Source organism: Sphaerulina musiva (genome assembly GCF_000320565.1).
Source record: "Sphaerulina musiva SO2202 unplaced genomic scaffold SEPMUscaffold_8, whole genome shotgun sequence".
NCBI classification, from domain to species: domain Eukaryota; kingdom Fungi; phylum Ascomycota; class Dothideomycetes; order Mycosphaerellales; family Mycosphaerellaceae; genus Sphaerulina; species Sphaerulina musiva.
The window spans coordinates 1072161-1083266 of record NW_016017390.1 but is presented as its reverse complement, the minus strand read 5'-3'; the positions used below and the strand labels follow the sequence as shown (position 1 = coordinate 1083266).

General features: G+C 50.6%; 5 protein-coding genes across 5 annotated transcripts; 1 reads left to right on the top strand and 4 right to left on the bottom strand.

Moving 5' to 3' along the window:
• Positions 1-559: 559 nt before the first annotated feature.
• SEPMUDRAFT_150704 (DUF1776-domain-containing protein) lies at positions 560-1999 on the bottom strand. The gene has a single exon (XM_016906344.1). The coding sequence runs from the start codon at positions 1951-1953 to the stop codon at positions 706-708; it is 1248 nt and encodes a 415-aa protein (XP_016758798.1). The 5' UTR covers positions 1954-1999; the 3' UTR covers positions 560-705.
• A 260-nt stretch (positions 2000-2259) lies between these two features.
• On the bottom strand, positions 2260-4015 carry SEPMUDRAFT_150703 (Zn-dependent exopeptidase). Its single transcript, XM_016906343.1, has 3 exons — positions 3146-4015; positions 3019-3092; positions 2260-2960 (listed from the first exon to the last, which is right to left on the bottom strand). The coding sequence occupies exons 1-3, from the start codon at positions 3972-3974 to the stop codon at positions 2325-2327; spliced, it is 1539 nt and encodes a 512-aa protein (XP_016758797.1). The 5' UTR covers positions 3975-4015; the 3' UTR covers positions 2260-2324.
• Positions 4016-5245: 1230 nt separating this feature from the next.
• On the top strand, positions 5246-6491 carry SEPMUDRAFT_150702 (putative hydrolase). The gene has a single exon (XM_016906342.1). The coding sequence runs from the start codon at positions 5276-5278 to the stop codon at positions 5963-5965; it is 690 nt and encodes a 229-aa protein (XP_016758796.1). The 5' UTR covers positions 5246-5275; the 3' UTR covers positions 5966-6491.
• SEPMUDRAFT_70017 (oxidoreductase) lies at positions 5246-6854 on the bottom strand (the record flags this gene model as incomplete). The annotated part of the gene is made up of 2 exons (XM_016909887.1): positions 5246-6448; positions 6511-6854. The coding sequence occupies 2 exons, from the start codon at positions 6852-6854 to the stop codon at positions 6052-6054; spliced, it is 741 nt and encodes a 246-aa protein (XP_016758795.1). The 3' UTR covers positions 5246-6051.
• A 3523-nt stretch (positions 6855-10377) lies between these two features.
• On the bottom strand, positions 10378-10662 carry SEPMUDRAFT_49172 (uncharacterized protein; the record flags this gene model as incomplete). The annotated part of the gene is made up of 1 exon (XM_016909098.1): positions 10378-10662. One exon carries the CDS (start codon positions 10660-10662, stop codon positions 10378-10380), a length of 285 nt encoding a protein of 94 aa, XP_016758794.1.
• Between the last annotated feature and the right edge of the window lie 444 nt (positions 10663-11106).

Sequence of the window (11106 nt, the reverse complement as noted above, 5' to 3'; positions counted from 1 at the left end):
CCCCCCCCTCCACTTCTATGATAAGGAAAAGTTATATGGTCATGTAGGTACCTCCTAGTGAGACCGAGACAAAGTCTTACTGTTTACATACTCGCTCAATTAATGCGTAGACTCTTGTATAAAAAAGATATACTTATCATCACAACAGGACTGAAAACAGTATCCTTAGCTATTGATTGTCTTTTTGTCTTTTTGTAATAGATGTAGACATAGATATACATATATCCCAACCATGCTACCTGAGGTACATTCAAATTCTGTACTCAGGTACTTACTTACCATACAGCAGCGGTGGAACGTTCTCATATTGTGATGGATAATGGTGATGATGCTGCTGCTGCTGCTGCTGCTGCTGCTACCAGAAACCTGTACCTTCGCTCAAGGAGGAAAGAGGATACATTATATACCCACGGTAGGCTCAGATCTACATGTACATGTACGTGTATCAGCTATGTCGGTTAGGGGAAGGCGTGAGGTAGATACCTGTACTACTAGAAGCTGGGAAAAAGAAGCTGGGGAGAAAAAGATAAAAGATGGAATTGGATGCTGGTACACATTTGTGGTCCTCGAGGTGGAACTGTTTCTTTTATTTGGCCATTAATGAAAATCGGTGGAGTATGGTATATCTGCACACAACGCCATGCAACGTCTCGTAAATTCATGATTTTGCCTCTAATCACCACTCTCATCATCATCGTCATCGCGTCATTGACCCTCTGCTTCGCGGTCCAAATGCTCCCAGGTGATGCTGCCCACGCTCCCTGATAGTCTCTCTTCACTCGGCTCTCGCGTCACAGCTGGTTTGGACGACGACGAAGACAAAGAAGACGGAGCCATCATCCAGGCAATCAAACCCGGGGGCAAGATGCTGCCAATAATGTCGTACGTGAGGCTGCCTCGGCCAACATGGAGAGACCTCCTCGGAGACTTGGCGACAAGCTGATCAAATACAGCATGGTATAGCTCTCGCACTGGAGTCGGTCGCAGTCGTGGAGGAGGTACACCATCTCGACGTTGTCGTGATGTGGTGGCGGGAACATCGATATGCCCGAGCTTGAAATGCGACACTTTGACGCCGTCTTGTCGGGTTTCTGCAGATAAGGTGGCGAGAAATCCCTCTAGCGCGCCATATACAGTGCTTTCTACTGAGTGCAATGGCAGCTGCAGAGCCGGAGTCACCGATGGTGTGAGAAGCAGAATATTCGCCTGGGATGAGAGGACAGCGGGAAGCAGAAGCTGCGTCGTGGTAATCGTGTTCAGAATGTTCGCATTCAAGGCATCGCTCCAGTCCTCCGATGTGATGTCCTCAATCTTCAGAGGCGCACTTTGCGAGGTATTCGGCACCAGTAACACACCCTTGAATTTCATTTTATGCGGTTCCGCATCCTCAAATACTCTATGCTCGCGGTCCAACATGCTCCGGAACTTCAGCAACTGCTCTTGTGCGGTATATGGGTCCTCCGGGTGCACCGAAAGAAAGTGCAGGTCTGCTCGAGATTGCGATCGGACGTATTGTTCCTCTTCGGGCGTGTTCGCGATCACGTATACCACAAACCCTCTCCGTTCTAGATCCAAATATAACGCGCTGGTGAGAGGGTTCGCCACCGCGCCCGCGACGACGACCACGTCTGTCCTTGCGCCGTTGGTCGATCTCTGAGCGCGCCGTTTGCGCCTGGAATTCCTGCCTTGACTATAGACGACTGCGCCGATGGAGCCTGTCACGAGGAAGGCGACGGCAGCAGCGGTGATGGCCTTGTGTCGTGATATCCATCGTTCAATCAGTTCGTATGTGGTCGGCGCTGGTATTCGTCTCGACGGGATAGGCAATTGTGGTTTGCTGTAGAAGCTCTCGCGGAGCTGTCCAGCGACTTGGTCGAAATGGCGCTCGAGGCTGGCGGTGATGTCGTCGAACTGGCGCTGCGCATATTGCACGAGATGTTGCGCATCGGTCATGGTGATGAATGCTGTGGGATTGTACTGGAGGTGAGAAGAGTTTCTGTCGTTGTCTGGGATGAGAGAAATGTGGAGGTGCAAGCGATGATGGAAGCGATGATGAAAGCGGGGAGATGCCCGGGGGGGTTGTCGTCTTTTGACATGGCATGAAACTAGAAGTGAATTCGGAACATTCACAATGTGATGGGCAAGGAGAAGTGGCCACTACATATATTCCTCACGAGTCGAGTCGTTAACAGACATGTCACTGCGCGGTGAGTGCATGTCTGAAAGCGTGCTTATTTGAAGAAAAGAAAGAACTGTTAGGGGGCATGAGTCGATATATTCCACTTTAGTACCACCAGCTGCAATCTATGCGCTCTACACTATTATTACATCGACACTCTCGGCTGAGCACCGCATTGTAGACCAGGTTGGTGCGTGTGAGCGTGCATCGCATTCTTCTTAGCATGCGGGTGGCGGTCAATACCTCTCCTCTTGGCCTTGGCGCCAGAGGCTCTGAGTGGAATATCACTCAGATCCATTGTATACTTCGCAACTGAGGCTGCAATACCCTTGGTATTGATCAGGAAAGGCTCGAACGCCAGGTTCGTGTAGTTGTCGCCGACCAGATGGTAGTTGGGATCGTATGCGACACCAGCTTGTCCGCCCCACCAAATCGCTTCTTGCTCAGTCTTGACCTCTTCAGCGCCAGTGAAGATGCCGCCGGCTGGAATGTCAACACCAGCGGCAATGAATGGGCCGTAATCACTACGTCCGTTGAACTCCGAATCTTTCGTCGGGATGCCTTGTGCACGGAACCAGTCTTGGAAGAAGTGCTCAATCTTGTCCGACCCAGGTGGTCCGGAGACATTGAAGGAGCTTCCATCACCATCGTAGAGAGCATACTGCCAGTTAGACGATGCAATCATGTCAAAGTTGAGGTAAAGCCTGATTTTTTCGCGTTCATCGACTGGTAGAGTGTTGACGTAGTACTCCGAACCGAGAAGACCATATTCTTCGGCCGACTGAATGAAAGGACCTGTTAGCGAAGTACAAAGCAGCGCAAAGCAGTGAAGCACGTACCCAGAAGCCAAGTCTCAGCGCGTTCTTGAGTTCGTATTTGCCCTTCGAAAGTTGAATGGCAGTCTCCAAGATGCCTATTAATGATTAGTATAGCCCAGAATTGCTGGGGTAATAGCGTGAAGCTCACCAATCGTTCCACTGCCATCATCGTTGATGCCAGGACCATCAAATACGGAGTCGGTATGAGCACCAATCACAACGACGTTGTTCTTATCGCCACTCGTCGAGTCCGCAATGATGTTATAGGTCGTCCGGTTTTCCACAACACTGGTGATCTGGAGTTGCCCCTGCAGCGGCAGTGCTGCGAGAATGGCAGTAGAATTTTCTTGGGAAACGCCTCCGGTTGGCGCATAATCTCCAGCACCTCCGAGGGTTCCGGCGAGAGTGCCAGGGACATTGTTGTAAATAACAGCACCGACGGCACCGGCGCTCTTAGCCAGAGTGGACTTTTCAGAGAACGGACATGTGCCTCGGGAGATGAAAGCGATCGCGCCCGTCACCTCAGCTGGGTAGTCGGTAGCATTGCACCCGACATTGGCGACAGCTACAATGGGGGCTGTGACTGAACCCGAAGTCGATGATGAGTAGGTGAAGACACCTAGTGGGTACGAGACATTCCCGGCGGAAAAGGTGCCGGAACCTTGAGAGTAGAGCTCAGTGAATGGCTGCCGGCTGAATGTCCAAAAGTCCTTCTCTTGTCCTAGGTAATCCTCGATGAACTTGAGAGTGTTCTCGTGTCCCGGAGATCCAAAGACACGATTCCGCTCAGGAGTATCATACGCAGCCGCCTCAAGCTCCTGGGCTTTCTGCTTCAGAGCAGCCTCCGTGATGGAGTCTTGCAGTTTCTTCGAGTCCACATTCGGCGTGACCTGGTATTGTCTGGTGTCGAGCTGGTTCTCGTGGGCACTTGCAAGTACAGCAAGAGCCGTTGCCAGGAAAGGAGAGGACCGCACCATGGTGAAAGTGTTCAAGAATTAAAATGGTAGCATATGCAGGACTCACCTGGAGTGTTGGAGAGCATTATATAGGATTTTTTGGGTCACCATCCCGTCTCTCACTTCTTCTATCGGCCCAGCCGAGAATGGAGGAGGCCGCCTCGTGCGTACCTGCATATGATTGTCGATACACTACTCACCGTGCCGGATGACCAACCGCTGATGCATTCGTGCAGAGATCTTGCAGCATATGAAGGCCAATCGTCTGCTCCGGTTGGACAGCATGAAGTTCTACGGCTTGAGTACGATATCGGGGTCGACGACCTAGCGTGAAGCAGAAAATTTATGAAAGTGGTATGTTACCTTGTGGCGGTGATAGCAGAACGCCACTGGAGTGTAGACGGAAGCAGAAGGTCAAGACTCTGATCGTGCTTTGAGAAGCTGGGCGCCAAGACTTCTCCACCACCAGGAGAAGCTCTGCCAGTCAATCGCTCCATACCAAGAGATGCTTGTGACCAATCAGAACCCCTAGAGTTGCTGTAATAGGAAGGAGCTGGTTTTCTGTCGTACCGCAGATACACGATATCACCTCGCAGTCGTGAAGTGTTGGGAGCATGTTACACCAGGCCAGCGGGACTAGGTAGACACTGTGGTGGTATCGCCAGGAGTAGGCAAACATGCATTCTCACATTCTCACTGGCTGGGTAGCTGCAAGACCACCTCCTCGTGCAGGTGAGTTGTGAGCATTATCCAGGCAGTGCGTGTTCTACCCTTCTATTGCTCTTCCACGCAGGACTCCACCACCACTGCATCTCATCTGCATGGGCGTTGCCTGGCCCTCCGCCAATGCCTTGACTCTTCCTTATCTTCCCTCTCTTCGTCCTCTTCGTCCTCTTCGTCCTCCTCTTTCTCCCCCTCCTCCCCCTCCTCCACCGGCACCTCTTCTTCCTCCTCCTCCTAGTCCCGAGAGCGAATGTCTGGAGGAGATGTCACGTCGGCGCGAGGGATATCGTGGTGCAATGTGGGGGTCGCGATGGGTCGTTGTCTGATGAAATGAACACAGGCAACTGCAGCTCAGCAGAAGCTGATGTCGAGACACTCGATAGAATTACAGTGAGGAAGTCAGCCGTCCCACGTGTTTCTTGCTGACTGTACACCTGATTGGCCCCCTATGCTTCCTCTTCCTCTTCCTCTTCCTCTCTGCCACGTCAACCACTCCAAAATTGAAGAACACACACACATTCCCCCTCAGAATGATCTCCCTCGTTGCTTTCGACTTGGATGGAACACTCGCGGAAAGTAAACAGCCACTCAAGGATGCAATGGGCGACGCTCTAGCGAGCCTGCTCTCGGTAGCACATGTCGCAGTAATCTCTGGAGGCGACTGGCCGCAATTTCAGAAACAGGTCGCAAGTCGCCTACCAAAGCATGCAGACCTGTCCAAGTTGTGGCTCATGCCTACTACGGGTACCAAGCTCTATACGTACAAGCACTCGGAATGGCAACCCATCTACGCAGAGTTGTTTAGTGCAGAGGAGAAACAGGCCATTCTGACAGCATTCGACGCCTCACTGGCGGCTACAGGCTTCGTTCCAGAGCAGACCTGGGGTGAGAGAATCGAAGACCGCGGCAGCCAGATCACATTTTCAGCTCTGGGCCAGCAAGCACCTGTTAGCGCCAAGGAAGTATGGGATCCTGACTTTGCCAAACGGAAAGTGATCCAAGCAGATTTATACAAGCGCTTGCCCACGCTGTCGATCAATATGGGTGGAGCAACTTCCATCGACATTACGCAGAAGGGTGTCGACAAGGGATATGGACTCAAGAAGCTGCGCGACGCAAGTGGAATCCCACTCGAGAAAATGGTCTTTATCGGAGACGCCATCTTTCCAGGTGGCAATGACTATCCTGCAAAGCAACTCGGTCTCGATACAATTCTCGTCAAGAATCCAGAAGACACACTTGCTCAAATTGCCAAGATCGTCACATCGATCAAGTCGACTTCTTCATGAAGCCCGATGTGTTGTGACAATGAAGGCATGAGCAGTATTCATCGACGCACGATCTTTGACCTCCAAATACAATAAGCTCCATTACATCACCACTTCTCCATCATCGGACGAATATCGATCTCGTTGGTAAAACACCTCCGACTCTGCAGATGTAGATCCCAGTACGTCTGCGCAATGGCGTCTGGGTCGATGGTCTGTTCTGGAGACTTATCCTTATGAATATCCTTGCCCCAAGGCGTATCAATAGCTCCGTCGACAATGGCGTGCACTACATGAATGCCTCTAGGTCCGAACTCCTTTGCTGCACTGATAGCAAGCGCACGCAGACCATGTCTGGGCACACACATGACAGCAGAGCCAGGATTTGCTTTGACAGCAGCAGTCGATCCTGTGAAAAACAGGCTTGGTGGCGTCGCAGGATTACTTTCTGCATGCTTCAGCAGAAGTGGGAGAGCTGACTGTGCAAAAAGCAGGGCCCCTTTGCTGTTTGCATGTAGGGTCAGCAGATGATACACTCAACCTTTGCACCCAATGTGTGGCCTTACACGCTGATACTGTAGCCTCCATCCAGATCTTCCATTGTGATATCAAGCAATGGTTTCCTCACAAACCTGCCAGATGCATTGAACACAGCAGCTTGCACGGCAATGTTGGGAAATGCTTCCTCGATATGAGAGAAAGCCGCTCGTACACTTCCTGGATCGGAAAGATCGGTGCTGATACCCAATGCTTTGCCTCCATTTTCATTGACTTCGCGTTCGACAGGTTGATAGCTTGCGGGCTTGCGAGCGAGGAGTACGACGATGTACTCTTTGGCAAAGCGACGAGCGACAGAAGCGCCGTTGCCGCTGCCGACGCCCGCAATGATGGCCAGTCTTTGTGGTGACATTGTGCTTTGATGCTGCTGCTGATGTGTGCTAGGTTACCATCGGTGGGTGAAGTACATACATATAGATGTCATGTTGAGTAATCATAGGCCAAGGAGCTACGGCTGAATGGATATACGTATGTCAGCGATAAAACACTGGGATGTCCTCGACTGCTACCTACTACTGAGTGACTGGATTGACAGACAAGCTCAAGACAAATGTTGTAGACTGACTAAATATTTCATGACAGTATCGTACTATCATCCAAGCACAAAGCGCTTAGCTTCCCAGAGCATCTTCTTCCCTCGTATCCCACTCCTCTCCAAGTGACGCTGACAACAGTCCTCAAAACTTCCCCTGTCATGACAACAAGCCGCGATATCGTCCGAAGGAGCCGCACAAACAACATTCTCTCCCAACGGAAAAAGAAAGTCCACAATACCCACTCATACCCACGGAAATCCCATTGAAAAACTCAACTCGTATCCCCATCCGCCGACACCAGCACAATTCCCTCCCTAATCCGCCACCTGACAAGACTCCGGCTGCCCACCAAAGTCCGACGAACATCCGAATATTGAAAAAAATGTCCTGCCCCGAGTACATGCTCCTTTCAATTGAAAAATTTGGCTCCTCCACTTTCGCACGGTGCGTAGTCAGTCTGCTGGATAGGCGTTGGACCAGATGGTTATTGCCTTCTTCATCTGCGAGAGAGAAGCCGCTGTTGTGTACGATTTGGTTCCCGCCTCCGAGATTGACGCTTTTCGATGGATGATGTTGTCCAGATGGCGTTGATGTAGTGCGGTCCCAGGGCGGGTTTGCGTTTTGCGAGGATTTCGTCGAGGTTGATGGTTGTGAGGATGTCGTTTGTTGCTGCTGCGTCTGCTGGGGCGGCCATGGTGGTGGTTGTTGTGGCTCTGAGGAGGAAGGCGACGCGACCCAGAGAGGTAGGAGGCGGGTAGATGTGGGAGGCATTTTTTCTTTTTCTCTTTTTCTTTTTTTTTTTGGTTTTTTCCTTGAGGGGGAGAGTGTTTCGGGAACTGTCCAATTCGATGTGATTTGATACTCTGTTTTTTAGACTCTCTTGTCCGTTGATACAAATAATAATGCTGGCAGGCCCTCGACCAAAAAGCGCGATTCCAGCTATTACCTGACTTATACTATTTATTTCTCCTCATGATGCTACTGCACACATATACGCACACAGCTTATTGACCATCCATTATTCACCTTCGGATATTCGGCCTCATGGCATGTAAAAGCAAATCGCAAGATCGATCTTTCACCCTCATCATCATTATCATCATCATCAACTTTTCCCTTTCAACGCCATACACACAGCTAACTCGCTCATTGTCTTTGCAGAAGTAAGCGAAAAAGTTGTTGATATTATATAACGCTTTGCCGGGCATTCCATTCCTCCTTTTGTTCCAAGAAGATCATTAACATACTCGGTATTAGTGAGTTCTTATTCATTCATTCATTCATTCATTCCTTCTCAAATCCTTCAGCCTTCCCCCGCCAACCTCTCCATCCTACGTCTCTCTACCAGAAATTGGGTAGTCGTTCTCGGGACCGAGGATAGAGAGAATAGAAAAGAGGAGAGAAGGATGCCGCCGAGATATCCCTGCTGGGGTATATACATTTCGCAGAACATAATCCTTCGCATGATGCAGGATTTGGATCGTATTTTTCGCCTTGCTTGCTTGCTGTGTGTGATTAACAGGAGATGGGTGATATGGTCTTGATGAAAAAAAGAGGGAATAAAACAAAAACAAAGTCTAGTCTAGTCGACTACTATGCGCCTGTCACGAAATGGGAGGATGAAAAAAAAATTATTCGGCAGAGTACAATTGCAGGGTCGAATTGTAGAGTAGAACCTGAGGGATAGAGTATTCTAGTCCGAGAATGATAACCTCTCTGCTAAAGTAATTTTTTTATAATTCTTCCATCTTGCTACCACCATTACCGACGTCTTCCAAAGAAGAAGGAGGAGTACAGCTAACGATGATGATGATGTTGCTCTTCGGGACCGACAGATCTTGCATCCCCTGGATCGTGAGCGGGACTCTGCACAGTATCCTCCTCATCATCCTTCCAAAGCCCGATGCGTTTCGCGAGACGATAAGATGTACTTCGACTCCTCTGCTCTTTTTGCTGTCGTGCGAGAATCTCCCTCTCTCTTTCAGCAGACTTGCTCCTATCCTTTTCCGCATCTAATCGTTTCTTTTTTTCTTCCGGATCAACCATGTCTTTGGCGCCTTGTTTGAAAGACTTTGCTCTTTGCTTGACTGTTAAGTAGCCTTCCAGACCGAGGATGACTGCATATGACCTCGAGACATTCAGTCGTGATAGATCAGCGCCTTCGGATCGCAGATTTTTTAAAAATTCTCGAAAATTACGCACGGGCGGGGCGTAGTGACCGGATAATGGCGAGAGTTTTCTGATTTGGCCCCGCTTGATTTTGATGAGTCCTGCCGCAGCTACTCTGGCGCCTTTGAGAAAGGAAGAATGTTGGAATGCGCCCGACTGTTTAATTCCCACGTAGAGACGCATCGAGGAGTCGGCCACAAAGATCCAGGTATTCTTCTTGGTGGTCTTGCGCAGAAGGTGGTTCATCAATGTATCCACGCTGAGATGGTTCAACTTGTTGAGGCCTTTGGCATCATGTAATTCATCATTCGCGTACTTGGCAGCATCTTCTTGAGAACCCGTGCTGATGTTGGAGGCGAGCGACGAATCTTCGGAGCTGTCCTCTTCTCGCTTTGGCTCAGGCTTCTCTCCCGTGACGACTTCTCGCCACGTAGGCGTGAGGTCACTCGAATGCACGATTCCATCGATGCTGTCGATCCGTCAGTAGGTAATTAATTTTATTGGCTCGTTGCACCTGCGAGGAGGGAGAGTCGGTACCTGTCCTTGTAGTCTGCCGAAGTAGTAATAGCTTTTCCATTCTTGTTGTAGACGAACCGGCCTTGGCCATCAATATTCACCAGATATTTCTTTCGTTCCTCACGACTCAAATATCTCACCTGCTCCTTGTCGAGCCGTTCTCTCGGTCGATCAGGAAGATCCAGATCCTTACCCTCACCATAGTCCAGCCAATAGAAAAAGTTCTCTTTCGTGTCGCGCGTCATCCATTCCTTGTGGTACCGTCTGAGGTTACTGCCATACCGGTGTTTCTGGTCGACCATTTCCAGAAAATACTCCAAGCCCATCGTCTTCGCATACTTCTCCCGTTCCTGCTTCTGGCGTCTCTTCTGCTCTCGTGTCTCGGCCTGACTGGCATGTCCGTCGTCTTCGTCGCTCGTGTTATCACTACCAGCTCGTCGAGCCGCAGCTCCGGCCTGAGCCCATCTCTTCTTGACTCTCTCCGCGGGAGGCTGAGATGCGGAGAAGCGCTCGGCATTGGACTGTGGACTGGTGATTCTGGAGTAGTTGGCTGTTACAGAATCAGCTTTTCCGGCAACTCGAGCAATTTCTGGTCCCGAAGTGTGCGTGATTACCGTCTTTGAGTGCCTGCCATCAATCAGCACTCTGAACCAATCATTCTGCCAGAAGTGAGGTAGTGGTAGAGCATACCTCGAGCCACCTCGTGCTGGGGTCCAAGGCGTATCCTTTCAGCTCGCGGCGGGTCTGATGGCCACGATAATGACGCTGAATGATCTGGGCAGCGTTTGTCCTCTCGTCGATCGTGGACGCGCGCTGCCGTTTCGCGCGTATCTCGAGCGCCCGTTCGTCCTGTCGCCGTGCAATCTCTCGCAGCTTCTCGGGCGAGGGCAGAGCGAGCAGCTCGTCCTTTTTCTTCTGCTGCGGCGTAGGGGGCTCCATGTGGACGGGTCGAAGTTCATGCTGACTACATCAGGTATAAAAATGTATCCTGAGTGACCTACCTACCTCCACCTGCCACCTACAGATACATAAGGTAAAGTATACAGTAGCTTGGAGATTAAACAGCTCGTGATGTATCTCTCTGGGGGGACGGGCCAACGTGCCTGGACCGCGGGGCAGTCTACCTATGATGATTGACTTCACTCGTCAAATCTTCAAAACGACGTCATATTTGACCTACAGGCTACAGACCAAGAAAAGCGACCTTAATAATAAGCATGTTTGGACTGACCAGGGGGTCATGAGGATCTTGTCCTGTCCTGTGGGGACACTGGGCAGTGGGATGGGATGGGATGGGGTTAGGGGGTGGTTGGCTGCCAATGGAAAACAAGGCTTGTCTCCGGTAAACTGCAAATGGGCCAAAATGTTCAGTCGCAGCAGGGC

Coding starts and splice junctions, on each gene's coding strand:
- SEPMUDRAFT_150704 (XM_016906344.1), bottom strand. CDS start 1,953: ATGACCGATGCGCAACATCTCGTGCAATATGCGCAGCGCCAGTTCGAC.
- SEPMUDRAFT_150703 (XM_016906343.1), bottom strand. CDS start 3,974: ATGGTGCGGTCCTCTCCTTTCCTGGCAACGGCTCTTGCTGTACTTGCA. Junction 3,093..3,145: donor TGATGGCAGTGGAACGATTG/GTGAGCTTCACG, acceptor AATCATTAATAG/GCATCTTGGAGACTGCCATT. Junction 2,961..3,018: donor CGCTGAGACTTGGCTTCTGG/GTACGTGCTTCA, acceptor CCTTTCATTCAG/TCGGCCGAAGAATATGGTCT.
- SEPMUDRAFT_150702 (XM_016906342.1), top strand. CDS start 5,276: ATGGGCGACGCTCTAGCGAGCCTGCTCTCGGTAGCACATGTCGCAGTA.